A 16796-nucleotide genomic window follows, 5' to 3' on the forward strand; every position below is an offset into this window, starting at 1 on the left:
AAAGGAACTGTCACTAATCTACCTTCCTGAGATGCAGGATCTGATGGGCTCATCACATCTATGGCTATCTGTGCCCCCCCACCGCCCCATGTTCTTTTATCCTGATTCAATATTGTTGGGTGGGATCTTTTTTTTTTAATTAAAAAAAGAATTAACAAAATAATTAGAAATCATTCCATTCTACATGTACAATCAGTAATTCTTAATAACATCACATAGTTGCATATTCATCATTTCTTAGTACATTTGCATCGATTTAGAAAAAGAAATAAAAAGACAACGGAATAAGAATTAAAACAATAATAGAAAGAAAAAAAAAAAACAAAAAACCTATACCTCACGGGTGGGATCTTTTTGATGACATTTCCATGAAGATGTGACCCACCCAATTGTGGGTGGGAACTTTTGATTAAGTGGTTTCCATGGAGATGTGTCTCCACCATTCAAGGTGGGTGACTTACTGGAGTCCTTTAAGAGGGAACCATTTTGAAAAAAAAGCTTCAGAGCTGACAAAGAGGAAGACTTTGAAGATGCAGAAAGAAAACATCCCCAGGGAAGCATAAGAAATGAGAAACCAGGAGAGAAAGCTAGCAGAGGTCACCATGTGCCTTTCCAGCTGAAAGAGAGACCCCGAATGTCATCGGCCCTTTCAAGAGTCAGGTATCTTTCTCTGGATGCCTTAGTTTGGACATTTTTATGGCTTTAAAACTGTAAACTTGTGACTTAATAAATTTCCTTTACAAAAGCCAACCCACTTCTGCTAAATTGCATTTCCAGCAGCATTAACAAACTAAAACAATACCAGACATCTGGGGCCAGGCTATGGGCAAGGGCAACCTGCAGCCCAGAGTCAATATTTCTGGTAAGCGGACACGAGCAGGAAGCAGCTCAAATCCTATCGAATACACTTGGGGATAGTCATAACTCAGGTGCGTACGAGTGACCTTCAGGGCTGAAGAAGTATCTAGTTTAAATCAGCATTATTTAAAGTTTGCTAGCCATTCCACTGGCGTCCTCACAGATGTCAATGTTAACTGGTTCATTTGAGAGTAATGAAGACAAATGCTGGGTGGCATGAAAGTGTGGACATAGCGGTCACACAAGATGCCCTGTGAAGTACTATTCCCAATGGCCAGGGTGGAAGAGAAAAAGGGATAAAGAGTTATAGTTGCCCAGAGTAATTCCCTTCCTGGCCAGGTTTGTGGTTGTTCCATTTAAATAGCTGAAAAGACATATGTGTGCTATTTTTAAAATGTCGATAAAATTCTCATGAGCTTAACTGCAGCCTCTTGATGGAAAATGTATTGCAGTTCTCTTTTGTCCTCTAAACCTTATCTAGGCACATTTTCAAACACACTGTCAGCCTGCAGCTGGTCAGCTCTGTTTGCAAAGCGTTTTGGCTCTGGTACTTGACTTTCAGGTTGCATACGTTAGATTTGTCATTGTCTGCTTCCTCCAGGTTCCATGACGACTTCCTTAATTTGTTGTTCTCTTTGTGGCATAGGTAGTAAATTCTTACCCGTCAGTGGGAAATTGGCTCCTCAACTCTTAAGTGTAAACACAAAGTTCAGATCTGTTTGGAACCTTGTGCACAGAATTCCCAACAGCTCTATCATAGGCTAGTTTTGCGTTAACTGTAATGAGATATTGTTTTCTCCACGCCTATTATGACTTCTGCAGGATATTGATTGTGTTAAGATACAGCTTGGGGACAGAGACAGAGCAGATTCCTAGACCCCTGGAAGGGTAGAGCTGATCATTGTCCTTCTTGGTGTCAGTTCTCAAACACTGAGCTACTGGGATGTGGGCATCATTGAGTTTCCTGGGCTTTTCTGACCCCTGCATTTTCTGTACACTGGTAGGTAGAGCTAGAGGCTTGATCATACACAGTTTCAATTTCTTGGAAAAAGAAATACACACCTGCATATGGGTGTGTATTGAATTTTTCCATCAGGAAGCACAAATGCCATTTTCATTAGGCGGTAAATCAATGCTGGCATGCATCCAAATAACATCAAGTTCACACTGGATTCAGATTTCATAGTTATTCGGTGTCCCGTGGTCAGATACTTATTTACCAAAGTTCAGTAGAAGAATGGTAATTAGAAGAGGAAGGCATGCCTTGTTCCCACCCCTAAGTGTCTACATTGAGATTCTCCCATTGGTGCTTGTTTGAGGCTTCACAGGGCATGCCCATCTGCCACAGATATTTTGAGCAGCTTTGCATCTTCTGGGTCTTGAGGTCCCAGTGGCTGGTTGGCTTGTGCCTCAGCCTAGTTCCATTGCAGAGCCTTCTCTTGCTCCAAGACACATTTAAAACTAGCATGTTATTGATTACTCAGTCATCAGGTCAGAGCAGCAAACCCAGTATAAAATATGCTCACCAACCACTGTTCTCTCACCACCTTGGCTCTCACATTAGAAATTCCCCTGTATTCCCCAAACCCAATACCCTTAGAAATTTCACTGGTATAGAAGATCCTGAATTTTTATGGGTTTATTTACCACCTCTTTATATGCAAGATGGGGTAGATTAAAAATGATCACGAAATCTTTACTATTTCTTCCATCAAGAGATAGAATCTATTGTTCCCATTCCTTGAATCTGGCTGGCCTAGTGATTTGATTTGAGCAAGAGAATGCAGCAGAAATGCTGGGAGATTTCCAAGCAAGGCACAAGAGTGAGGCCATCTTAAACCATCTACACATTTTCAGCTGCCATCTGACAGCAGCAATATGAGTGAGCCCTGGTGAGACCAGCGAAAGAACTCCCTAGTTAACACACAAAATCATGAGAAATAATAAGTTTTTGTTTTAAGTTGCTGAATTTTGGGGTGTTTGTTAAGAATCAATAAACTGAAACTGAAATTGGTATCTAAAAGTGGTGCACGGATCTAGCAAAAAAGCACGTAGCATTGGTTGCCTGATCTAATGCATGAGGGCTGCTGTAGTAGGAATGACCAGGCTGAAGCCTCTGGACCAGCCTCCATCTACCAAAATATTACATGAAGCACAACATCTCATTTCTAGGAACATTGCAGAGATTGGTGCCCCCTTCAAAGACTTGAAACTTGCAGGAGTGGTGATTTTTATCATATCTTTCTTTAACTCGTCTGTTTGACCTATACCAAAGAGGGAAGAACTCTGGAGAATGATAGTAGATCATTGTGAGCTTAATCAGGTGAGAGTCCAATTGCAGCTGTTGTTTCAGATGTGCTTTCTTTGTTATATGAAACAGCATAGTCCCTGGCTCCCAGTAGGCAGCTCTTGATCTGGCAAATGGGGTGTAAGGATAGTTCAGTGGTAGAACTCTTTCCTGCCATGTGGAAGACCCAGGTTCGATTCCTGGCCCACGCACTTTCCCCCCACCCCACCCCCCCAAAATCTCAACAAATGGTGCTGCAGTAATTGGATAATTACACAGAAAAAGAATGAAATGTGACCCCACCATGCAGCATATAAAAAAAATAAAAAAAGAAGAAAAAGATATCAAGAAGCAGTTTGCTGTCATCTAGCAGGGACAATAGTACTTATGTCAATTCTCTGGCTCTCTGCAATAATAGAGACCCCAGAGACTTTGATCAACAAACCTTCTCGATAGTTTCATGATGGATTCACAGGATTGATGCCATGATACCAACTGGGCCTGGCGAGCAGGGAGTAGCCTTGGTAAGATATCTGTATACCATGGATTGAGAGTTAAAACCTATGAAAATTCAAAGGTCTGTCTACCAAGTCCATGAAGTGGTTTTATATACCAGAATATATCTTTTAACGTGAGAGACAAATTGCTGCACCTTCACTACTATGATTAATAAAAGGGTACATAACAGATGTGAGAATCTTTGGATTTTAGAGAAAACAAATATACTGTTTTGAGCATGCTGCTCCAATCCATTTATCAAGAAATGTGTACAGCTGCTAGTTTCCACTGGGGCCCAGAGCAAGACAAGGCTTGGCAACTTGTTCAGACTGCTATGCATTTGTGGTTTCGTTCATGCTACTGTATATCTGTAGTCCATTCATTTTTATTGCTGAGTAGTTGTCTGTTGTATGGCTAAACTACCCTTTATACATTCACCAATTGAATGACATTTTGGTTTCCATTTTTGGTGACTAGGAATAAAGCTCCTAATAAATATCCTTGCACAAATTTTTGTGTAAACATAAGTTTTCAGTTGTCTTGGTAAATATCTAGGAGTGAAACTGCTGGGCCATAGGGTAAATCTATTTTTGATGTTATAAGTAACTGTGAGAGTAATTCTACCAACATAATTCATTATAGCAACACATTAAAGAAGCAAAATGTTTTGATTATATTAATAGATGCTAAAAGGCATTTGATGACATTCAATAGCCAGGTATGCTAGTTTGAAAGTGTTGTGTGCCCCAGAAAAGCCATGTCTTTTAATCTTGATTCAATATTGTAGAATGGAAATGCTTTTGATTAGTTATTTCCATGGAAATGTGACGTTCCCAGTTGTGGATGTGACCTTTTGATTAGATTATCTCTAGGAGGATGTGCCATACCCAGTTGTGGGTGTGGCCTTTTGGTTAGATAGAGATGTGACTTCACCCATTCAAGGTGGGTCTTGATTAGTTTACTGGAGTCCTTTAAAGGGGAAAACATGTTGGGGCGGGTGATGGTGGCGCAGTGGCAGAATTCTTGCGTACCATGCCAGAGACCCAGGTTCGATTCCCAGTGCCTGCCCATACAGAAAAAAAAAAAGGGAAAGCATTTTGAAGAAACCTCAATGCAGGCTCTTGGGAAACAGTTGCCTCAGAGCTGGCAGAGACACTTGGAGACGCTTGAAGTGCCAACAGAGAGAGCAGATGCCTAGACAGGGATGTGTGGAGCCCAGCAGACATTGCCATGTGCCTTCCCATGAGGTACTAAGCCAAGCCAGTACCCAGAGTTGTGTCTTGGAGGAGTTAAGTCAAGGCCCACTGATGCTTAGAGAGGAATCCACTGGTATTAGAAGCTGGAAGCAACAGAACTGGGAACAAGGACCAGCAGATGCTAGCCATGTATCTTTCCAGCTGATAGACGTGTTCTGGGTGGCATCAGCCTTTCCTGAGTGAAGGTAACCTCTTGTTGGTGCCTTCATTTGGAGATTTGGAGATTCTCATGGCCTTAGAATTGTAAACTTGTAATGCAATATTCCCTTTTTAAAGGCTCTTTCATTTCTGGTATATTATTATCTGGCAGATTTAGCAAACTAGTACACCAGGCTTAGTAAAATTTCTGTTTTGAATGATCAGAAATTCAGAAATTTGGGTCAGGTGAAGGTCAAGTGAGAAACAATGGGAAACTGATGCCATAATGCATGAGAAAAAAGAGTGTTTTACTCACAGATCCGAGAGAAAGAGGGATGCCATGAGGGCTCGATGGCATGTGCAGTTGGCTCAAAGGTCTCAACCAGCAGGTAGAAAGGATACAAGCAGAATGAGAGGGACTGTGGGTTTGTGCCTTTTCAGTGGTCTAGACATGGAGTTAGAAGATTTCCCAATGGAGTCAAGGCCTGGTTAGTTTAAAGCAAAGTCACCCAAAAAGAGGAAGGGACAGGGGTCTGAGGGCAATGGGGTGGCGAGCTAACCATTTAGGGCCAGCTGTGGGTTTTGGATGAGGTGTGTGGGTGGTGGCTGCAGAAGCTGGTTTGGGCTGGGGGTGGGCAGTTTATGCCTCAGGGCTGGAAAACTGCTTATCAACTAGGCCAAAGGTCAGTGTTGAGGTAATTGGCTTAGCCAAAGTAAGAAGGGTGCTGTGCTGGTTTGAAACTATTATGTGCCCCAGAAAAGCCATGTACTTTTAATCCCAATCCAATCTTGTGGGGGCAGAACTATTGTTTGAGTGGGAACTTTTGATCAGGTTGTTCCCATGGAGATGTGACCCACCCAATTGTGGGTGGGATCTTTTGATTAGATGGAAATGTAACCTGTCCATTCAAGGTGGGTCTTAATTAGTTTATTGGAGTCCTTAAAAGAGCTGATACAGAAAGCAGATGCCTAGACACAGACATTTAGAGATGCTTGGAGAAACAACATAGAAAGCCACAGGAATAAGACAGCAATGCAACCTGGGAGTAAAGGACCAGGAGATAACAACCATGTGTCTTCCCAGCTGACAGAAAAACTCTGGATGTGATGGGCCTTTCCTGAGTTAAGGTATTGTTCTAGTTTGCTAGCTGCTGGAATGCAACACACCAGAGACGGATTGGCTTTTAATAAAAGGGGATTTATTTTGTTGGTTCTTCAGAGGAAAGGCAGCTAACTTTTCACTGATGTTCTTTCTTACGTGGAAGGCACAAGATGGTCTCTGCTGGTCTTCTCTCCAGGCCCCTGGGTTCCAACAACTTTCCCCGGGGTGACTTCTTTCTGCATCTCCAAAGGCCTGGGCTGAGCTGCTAGTGCTGAGATGAGGAATGCCGAACTGCTTAGCAGTGCTACGTTGCGATCTCTCATTTAAGCACTGTATTAGTTAGGGTTCTCTAGAGAAACAGAATCAACAGGGAACACTTGCAAATATAAAATTTATGAAAGTGTCTCATATGACCATAGGAACGCAGAGTCCAAAATCCACAGGGCAGGCTGCGAAGCCGATGACTCTGATGGATGACCTGGATGAACTCCACAGGAGAGGCTCACCAGCCAAAGCAGGAATGGAACCTGTCTCCTCTGAGTCCTCCTTAAAAGGCTTCCCATGATTTCATTTAGCATCACTAATTGCAGAAGACACTCCCCTTTGGCTGATTACAAATGGAATCAGCTGTGGATGTAGCTGACGTGATCATGACCTAATCCTTTGAAATGTCCTCACTGCAACAGACAGGCCAGCGCTTGCCCAATCAGATGAACAGGTACCACAACTTGGCCAAGTTGACACCTGTCCCTAACCATGACAAGCACCAGCCAATTAAGTCAAATATCACTCATTGCAGCAGACACTCCTCCTACCTGACTGCAGATGTAATTGGCAACAGATGAGGTTCACGTACCGTTGGCTTATGTCCACAGCAACAAGACTAGGTATGCTCACCTGGCCAAGTTGACAACTGAATCTAACTAACACAGGTATCCTTTTGTTGATGCCTTAATTTGGACATTTTTATGGCCTTAGAACTGTAAACTTGTAAAGTAATAAATCCCCTTCATACAACCCAATCCATTTCTGCTATGTTGCATTCTGGCAACTTTGGCAAACTGAAACAAATGCCAAGGCAGCACAAAATAATTTTGATAGTTACAACAAATTCTAAGACATGAGAATTAACTTTTTTAAAAAAAAACTTTTTTGTTGTATAGTATAACATATATACAAAGCAAAGAAATAAAAATAGCAATAGTTTTCAAAGCACTTTTCAAAAAGTGGTTACAAGATAGATCCCAGAGTTTGTCATGGGCTACCATATGATCCTCTCATATTTTTCCTTCTGACTGCTCCAGAATACAGGAGGCTAGCGGGCTCAAATACTTTTTTATCATCACAATTGACTTTTTTTTCCTTCTTTTTTTTTTGTGAACAATAGCATATATACAAAAAAGCTATAAATTTCCAAGCAAAGCACCACAATTAGTTGTAGAACATATTTCAGACTTTGATGTGGGTTACGGTTTCACAATTTTATATTTTTACTTCTAGAGCTGCTGTAAAATACTGGAGACTAAAAAGAGTTACCAATTTAATGGTTCAGCATTCATATTCATTTGTTAAGTCCTATGTTCTATGTATAATTCCACCATCACCTTTGATCTTTCCATTGGGGTTGTTTGGGCTGTGGCAATTCTAAATTTTTGATATTGGAAGGATCTGTCACTAATATAGGGCAGGGAGATGGAACTATCTGATGTTCTGGAGAGGCTGGGCTAGGTTTCAGGGCTTATGTGGACCAGGGACCCATTTAGAGGTTGTAGGTTTCTGGCAAGTTACTCTAGTGCCTAGAACACTTGTGGATCTTATAAATTGCCCTAAGTGTTCTTTAGGATTAGCTGGAATGGTCCTGGTTGGGGGTTGGCAGGTTATGATAGGTAGCAAGGTGTACCTGAAGCTTGTGTAAGAGCAACCTCCAGAGTAGCCTCTCGACTCTATTTGAACTCTCTCTGCCACTGATACTTTATTAATTACACTTCTTTCCCCCCATTTGTTCAGGATGTAATTGTTGATCCCACGGTGCCAGGTCTGGATTCATCCCTAGGAGTCATCTCCCACGTGGCCAGGGAGACTTTCACCCCTGGATGTCATGTCCCATGTAGGGGGAGGGCAAAGATTTCATTTGCAGAGTTGGGATTAGAGAGACTGAGGCTACATCTGAGCAACAACACAGGTCCTCCAGAAGTAACTCTTAGGCATGCCTATAGGTAGTCTATGTGTCTACATAAGCTTCACAAGAGTAAGCCTCATGATTGAGGGCATGGTTTATTGATTTGGGTATCCCTAAAGTTTGACACAGTATCAGAGGATTCCCTGATGGTAAGGTTTAATAGTTCCATAGTCTTTCTCCCCTCCTTCAGAGGACTTTACTAATACTTTTTTTTTCCACTTGCACAAATTTTATTTAACAAATCCACTTGTAGAAATTTCATTGTACAAATGCACACACACAGTATGATTGAACAAGCCTAACTGTGTGAATATTACAATGAGAAATATTTCATAATATATCCAAGTAGTTTTTAAATATTGTGGATATACCCACATAAAGATTTTTAAGATAACAAAAACATATTCTATATAGCTATACACAGAATGTTAAAATATTTATGGATACATTTCCTGTACTTGAGCTCTCCTCTAGCAGTAATTTCTATGGAACCAACACATGGAGAAAATTTTAATTGACATGGACAGGATTACCTTTTACTAAACCCAATTCATAAAAAGTAGCAGTAGCAGTCACTTTTTGATAAACCAAAAGTCCAGAATCCAGAAATTCACATTTTTACTCAAAAAAGCAAGCAACATTGAGGATGTTTAGGACACAGCACATTAATCATCTGGATGCAAGCCAATTTAGCTATGGACTCTCAGTCATTTGTTGTTTACTAAAACATTGCCCTTCCAAAAATAGAGATGGTGGTGTGTTCAAAGCAGATCGCTTCTCCTTCCCAATTAAAATTAATCTTTTCATTAACTTCTTGTTCCTCTTCACACATTCTGGGCACAACATATTGTCTTCTACGTCCACTGATACAAAAGTGCAGGCTGGTAACAGAAAGAGAGAGATCATCCTCTTGGGAGTGTCAGGTACCCAGGCCTGACCTGCATGGAACTGTAGGCGAACCCAACCCTTTGTGTCTGCAGGGAGAACTCTGCCATGGACCACACACCATCTGACACCTGAGGCTTGCAGCAAAAAGGTCTCAACAGAAGTAGGTATGGGACATGAATTCACAGTCTTAGGCTGAACTGCTCTTGCAGCAATTCTTGTCCATGATGCTAACATTGCCTCCTGAGCAGAAGTTATTACTTCAATTTTTTTAGTCATTTCTTCTTTCTCCTTTTTCTGACCCTTTCCTGTCTTGGTCATTGTCTTGCAATTCTTCGAACGTGACTCCAACTTGGCCTTCCGCGGTGTGTCAGGAATATCCTGTTTTTGCTCAGGGTAAGCATGCTGCTGGAGTCTCAGATAAACCTCTATTTTCGGGCCATCGGTACTCAAATTAAAATGCTGGCACCACTTCCGCAAAGTGTCCCGGTGTACCTTATTAATTGGAGGCAAAATGGTTGGCAAGGGAAGCGCTGGTACTTTAGGTTTTGAGCAAGCTTTGGATTGAGGAAGAGGAACTTTATCCCTTTTCCTAGACTTCTTTGGTTTAACTTCTGCGATAGAAGTACTTGGTTCCATTTGATGGTCTTCTTGAAGTTCCTCTTTTATTGGAACTAAAGTGATTATCACATGTTCCTCATCTACTTCCTCCTCAGAGACATTCTTTGCTCTCAAACCCAAGAGTGAAGAAACTCCATCCTGGCCCTATTGTAACAAAGCCCTACTAATACTTTTTGATTATCTGGTTAATATACTCTAGGTTGTTTCCAGGCATTACAATAATCTATACAGGAATAAAGGACCTTTGGATTAAAGGACCGCTTTCTCAGAGAATAAACCTTTAAAATGATTTCTGTTAAAATCAGGAATAAATACGAGATGTGTGCTATCCCCATGTTTCAGAAATTCTATTCTTTCCCATACAATACTGATTTGATTTCAGTAGCCTTACCAGATAATGAAATATACTCTAAAGCCTCTATTTTTTTTTTATAGGAATACACAGGTTGAAAGGTGGAACAAGAATCTAGAGTTAAATGTTAGTTACAATAGGTATGGAAGATTGAGTTATGTACCTCAGAAAAAGACATGTTCTTAATCATAACCCACATTCCTGTGGGTGTGAATTTATCATAAATAGGATCTTTAAAAGTTATCATTTTTGGTTAAGGTGTGGACAACTTTATCAGATGGTCTAAATTTTCTGGAGGCTTAATGAAAAGAAAGCCATGAGAAGGATCTGGAAGCCAAAAGTCAACAGAAGCCAGAAGAGAAAGGGAAGGGCATCATGATGTGAAGGGAAAGCGAAAGAACCCTAGGACTGCTGACCAGCCAGAGCACCACTGACCCCAGAGAAAGCAAGCCTTCTCGCTTCTCAGACCATGAGCCAATAAATTCTGGTTGTTAAGCCAATGCATCATACGCTATTTGTCTTAGCAGCCTGGAAACTAAAACAATAAGTATTTAGTAAATGAAAAAAGATAGATAAAGCCAAAAGAGAAATGAAAGACTTGGAAAAAATATTTACCATGAACATAATATCTATATACATAAACAGCTTCTACAAATCGAAAAACAAAAAATCATATCCCAATCAGTAAATGGGTAAGGATGTAATTATGGAATTCATAGAATAGTAAATATAACTGGCCAACTAACATAGAAAAAGAGAGCTTGGTGTCACTAATTTCCAGGGAATTAAAGGTGAAAGTAACAATGAGATACCCTTCTTGTCCATCGTATTGGAGATGCCAGGAAAAACCTTGGTGGTCTACCATTTGTAGTAGAAAATGTGAATTGCTATAGCCTTTTGAGAAAATAAACTGGCAAGGGTGATTGAAATAAAAAATGCACGTTCCTTTCCAGCTCAGTGCCTGTGAAAGCCAGGGCTGAAGCAGCTCAATTTCTCCAGTGTAGGAAGTGCTAACTGAGGTGGCATGGGCTGGCCTGAGCCAGCAGAAAAGGCTGCATTAGATGAGGGCTGTGCCCATAGCTGCTGTGAGGCACCCAGGCAGCTGGGGAGAGCCTTTGGGACAGCTGCATGAATCTGCCCAGGGGACAAGCTGGGCACGGCTCAGAAATGCCTTACATGGATCATGAGAATTACATTTAAGGTTTCTGAACACTGAAGAAATTAGAAGCAGTGGGAAATATCTTTGGATAAATCATAGTGGATATCAGATTGTAGATACTCTGCAGAATCTACCTCTGGCCATCCTATGCTAAAGCCATTAATCTTCCCTACATTTTAAATACTAGCAATGCAACTAATGTAAGCCAGGGAAAAGCTTCTTAGAAATGCAAAGTTGAGGAAATATATTTATAAACTAATGAACAAGTTCTGGTGGAATGAATTTTTTAATAAAGCTATTAAAAAGCAGTCAGTCTCAAAAATTCATTCTACTAAACTCATGTGGTGAATATCCATGTGGGAAGGAGTAGTACCTTATGGAATAGATATTGTTGGTGGTGTACACATAGTTACTCCATGTGTGGGATCACATGGTCCCACAACCATTTTCCTTACTTTCCTCCTAAACCACCTCTTGATAATGAAATTACAATGATAATAAACAAGGCGCAGTGATAAAAATTGAATCCAAAAATATTTTCAAATGAATGAAACAATAAGCTGTTTCAAATCTAAACAGGAAAGGAACCTCTCCACAAAATGCCACTTGAAGAGGTTTATAAGTCTAAGAATGCAAGCAAAGACATGTAATGATGAATGAGAGACAAAGTCTTTGAATTCTGATAATATCTCAAAGTTCCTATGCATAGGCTGATGATCCTAAGGAGATGCATAGTTAGGTTAATGCAATATTTAATGACATTGTTGCACATCAGCAAACAAGAAGGTTAGCATCTTATGTTTCACAAGCTAGAAAGCTATCAAATCCTCATATAGAGAGAAAGAATTAAATGTTGCTCTGAATTACTAACTTTACGATTGATGAATGTCTGAAAACTACTTCTCTTTGTAGGTGCACTCCATACTTTTGGTCCTTCTAATACAGTTTCAGCCATGTCATATTCTAAAGCTCTCTTCGGTCTCAAGTTTTACTAAAATGGAGAGAGAATTTTCTGAGTTTCTTGCCAAGTTCAAGCCAGGGGACTTCCAGATTAGTCTTTAACAGAGCCACCTGACAAAGTGACTTGACTCCAGAAGGGTCATATCTTGGCAGTAGTGCTAACCTAATCTAGACCTACCCTTAAAAAGTTTAAAAAGAAGCCATGAAAGTAGTAGTAATTTTACTGCCATCCAGAATAATGCTATGCTTTTAAAAGAAAGCTAGCAAAGTCCAGATACTCAATAAATGTTACAACTTAATGTTCTGCATCCAACCAAAAATCACTTAACACACCAAGAAACAGGAAAAATATGCTCCATGACCAGCAGGGAAAAAAACACAGTCAATTGTAAAAGACCCACCAATGACAGAGATGATGGAATTAGTATGCAAAGACTTTGAAACAACTATATAAATATGTTCAATATGCTCAAGGATGTTTAAAATAAGATGGACATGATCAGGAGAGATAGCAAAGATATGGAAAACAAACAAGCTAAACTACTAGAAATGAAATGAAAAATACATTGGATGAGATTCTTTGCATTTAGACAAGGCAAAAGAAAAGATCCATGACTTGAAGTTACAGCAATAGAAACTATTCAAACTGAAGCACAGAGAGGAAAATGATGGCAAAAATGAAACAGGCCTCATTGACCTGGTATAACAACAATTTAATATATGTAATTGGACTCTGAGAAAATTGTGTGTATAGTGGGTGCAGTGGAGTGGGTAGGAGAAGGGGAGAGAGAAAAAATTGAAGAAATTCAAATTTGATGAAAAATATGATGAAAAAATTTGATGAAAAATATGAACCCACAGATCCAAGGATCCTAATGAGCCCCCCAGAAGGACAAACACACAAAATATCACATCAAGGCACATTATGTCCAAATTGCTAAAAAAGTGATAAAGAGAAAATCTTAAAATCAATCTGAGAGAAAAAAGCATATGACATACAGAGGAACAAAGGTAAAGAATGAGAACTCATTTCTTATCCGAAACAATACAAGTTGGAAAACAATAGAATAGCATCTTTAAATTGCAGAATGAAAAAAAAAATACTGTCATCTAGAATTATATATCCAGCAAGAATATCCTTTTAAAAACTGAGCGACTTTAGGGGGTGCAAGGGTAGTTCAGTGATAGAATTCTCGCCTGCCAGGCATGAGACCCAGGTTCAATTCCTGGCCCATGCACTTTCCCAAAACAAAACAAAAAAACCCGAACAAACAAAATTCAACAAGTGATGCTGCAGTAAGGGATACTCAATTGGGAAAAGAATGAAATGTGACCCCTGCTATAGAACATACAAAAAAGAAAAAACAAAAACAAAAACACAAAGCTGAGAGACATTGTCACCAGCAGATCAGCACTATAAGCAATGTTAAAGGAAGTTCTTTAGGCAAAAGAAAAATTAAACCGGATGGAAACTTGGATTTATACAAAGGAATGTAGAGCACAAGAGATGGTAACTATGTGAGGAAATACGAAATACTTTTATTTTCATTTCTAAATTTCTTTAAAAACGTGTTAGGGGACTTCCGGAGAAGATGGCGGCTTAGTAAGACGCGCGGGTCTTAGTTCCTCCTCCAGAACAGCAACTAAAGAAACAGAAACAATACAAAACAGCTCCCGGAGCCACGACAGAGACCAAAAAGACAGCGTACCCCATTCTGGAATGGCTGAACAGGCAGGGAGAATCCGCTGCGGTGAGATACCCGAGGGGCGCGCTCTTTCCCGGGCTGGGGCGGCTGGCGATCGGGTCCCTTCCACACACATGGCTTCCCGGTACGACTGGGAACGTTGGATAGCAGGGCCCTCCCGCCACGCTTGGCGTCTCGGGCCAGCTGGGCAATTTGGACCGGTACTCCCCCAAGCCGCGGTGGCCGGCGACCCCCCCTCCACGCGCGGTTTCCCGGGCCGACTGCGAGATTCGGATTGGCAAGTTAAAGGAGCCACAGCATCTTTTACTGGTGGGACCCGCAGACAGACGAGCGCCACGAGTGCCACCTACTGGGCAGGAAAAGAAAAACAGAGCCCAGAGATTTCACAGAAAAACCTTTCAACCAGCCGGGTCCCACACCCAGGAAAATCTGATCAAATGCCCAGACACCAGCAGAAAATAATGGATCACTCTCGGAAAATTGAAGATATGGCCCAGTCAAAGGAACAAACCAATTGTTCAAATGAGATACAGGAGCTGAGACAACTAATGCTGAATATACGAACAGAAATGGAAAACCTCTTCAAAAACCAAACCAATAATTGAGGGAAGCCATGAAGAAGACATGGGCTGAACAAAAAGAAGAAATAGAAAATCTGAAAAAACAAATCACAGAACTTATGGGAGTGAAGGACAAAGTAGAAAAGATGGAAAAAACAATGGACACCTACAATGGTAGATTTAAAGAGACAGAAGCTACAATTAGTGAACTGGAGGATGGAACATCTAAATCCCAAAAAGAAACAGAAACTATAGGGAAAAGAATGGAAAAACTTGAGCAGGGGATCAGGGAACTGAATGACAATATGAAGCGCACAAATATACGTGTTGTGGGTGTCCCAGAAGGAGAAGAGAAGAGAAAAGGAGGAGAAAAACTAATGGAAGAAATTATGACTGAAAATTTCCCAACTCTTATGAAAGACCTAAAATTACAGATCCAAGAAGTGCAGCGCACCCCAAAGAGATTAGACCCAAATAGGCGTTCTCCAAGACACTTACTAGTTAGAATGTCAGAGGTCAAAGAGAAAGAGAGGATCTTGAAAGCAGCAGGAGAAAAACAATCTGTCACATACAAGGGAAACCCAATAAGACTATGTGTAGATTTCTCAGCAGAAACCATGGAAGCTAGAAGACAGTGGGATGATATATTTAAAATACCAAAAGAGAAAAACTGCCAACCAAGACTTCTGTATCCAGCAAAATTGTCCTTCAAAAATGAAGGAGAAATTAAAACATTTATAGACAAAAAGTCACTGAGAGAATTTGTGACCAAGAAACCAGCTCTGCAAGAAATACTAAAGGGAGCACTAGAGTCAGATACGAAAAGACAGAAGAGAGAGGTATGGAGTAAAGTGTAGAAAGAAGGAAAATCAGATATGATATATATAATACAAAAGCCAAAATGGTAGAGGAAAATATTATCCAAACAGTAATAACACTAAAAGTTAATGGACTGAATTCCCCAATCAAAAGACATAGACTGGCAGAATGGATTACGACCCAGCAATACCACTGCTAGGTATCTACTCAAAAGACTTAAGGGCAAAGACACAGATGGACATTTGCACACCAGTGTTTATAGCAGCATTGTTTACAGTTGCAAAGAGATGGAGACGGCCAAAGTGTCCGTCGACGGACGAGTGGCTAAGCGAACTGTGGTGTGTACCTACGATGGAATATTATGCAGCTTTAAGACAGACTAAACTTATGGAGCATGTAATAACATGGATGGACCTAGAGAACATTATGCTGAGTGAGTCTAGCCAAAAACTAAAGGACAAATTCTGTATGGTCCCACTGATGTGAACCGACATTCGAGAATCAACTTGGAATATATCATTGGTAACAGAGACCAGCAGGAGTTAGAAACAGGGTAAGATAATGGGTAATTGAAGCTGATGGGATACAGACTGTGCAACAGGACTAGATGCAAAAACTCAAAAATGGACAGCACAATAATACCTAATTGTAATGTAACTATGTTAAAACACTGAATGAAGCTGCACCTGAACTATAGTTTTTTTTTTTGTTTGTTTGTTTGTATCTTTTGTTTTTGTTTTTTCTTTTTCTTTTTATATATATATATATTTTATTATTATTATTATTTTAATTTTCTTCTCTATATTGACATTCTATATCTTTTTCTGCTGTTTTGCTAGTTCTTTTCCTAAATCGATGCAAATGTACTCGGAAATGATGATCATGCATCTATGTGATGATACTAAGAATTACTAAGTGCATATGTAGAATGGAATGATTTCTAAATGTTGTGTTAATTTCTTTTCTTTTTTTTAATTAATTAAAAAAATGTGTTAGGGGTGTCCCAGAAGCAGAAGAGAAGGGGAAAAGGGTAGAAGGAGTAATGGAGGAAATGATCACTGAAAATTTCCCATCTCTTATGAAAGACATAAAATTACAGATCCAAGAAATGTAATGTACCCCTAATAGAATAGATCTGAATAGAACTATTCTAAGACACTTACTAATAAGATGGTCAAATTCAAAGACAAGCAATTCTGAAAGCAGCAAGAGAAAAGCTATTGATCACATACAAGGGAATAAGTCTATGTGTGGATTTCTCAGCAGAAGCCATGGAGGTTTCTGGCAAATTCTTGGCAAACCAAGAATTTTTTATCTGGCAAAACTGTCCTTCAAAAATGAGGGAGAGTTTATAATATGTTTCAGACAACCAGACACTGGGAGAGTTTGTAAACAAGAGACCTGCTCCAAAAGAAA

General features: G+C 40.1%; 1 protein-coding gene across 1 annotated transcript in view; it reads right to left on the reverse strand.

The window, feature by feature from the left end:
* Positions 1-8972: 8972 nt before the first annotated feature.
* Positions 8973-16796, reverse strand: part of LOC143645710 (developmental pluripotency-associated protein 2-like) — a 31780-nt gene continuing 23956 nt past the window's right edge. Inside the window, exon 2 of the mRNA XM_077114906.1 lies at positions 8973-9931. Within this exon, the coding sequence (XP_076971021.1) occupies positions 9012-9931 (920 nt within the window). The 3' untranslated portion in view covers positions 8973-9011. The remainder of the gene's footprint in view (positions 9932-16796) is intronic.

The sequence above is a fragment of the Tamandua tetradactyla genome, chromosome 9 (genome assembly GCF_023851605.1).
Source record: "Tamandua tetradactyla isolate mTamTet1 chromosome 9, mTamTet1.pri, whole genome shotgun sequence".
NCBI classification, from domain to species: domain Eukaryota; kingdom Metazoa; phylum Chordata; class Mammalia; order Pilosa; family Myrmecophagidae; genus Tamandua; species Tamandua tetradactyla.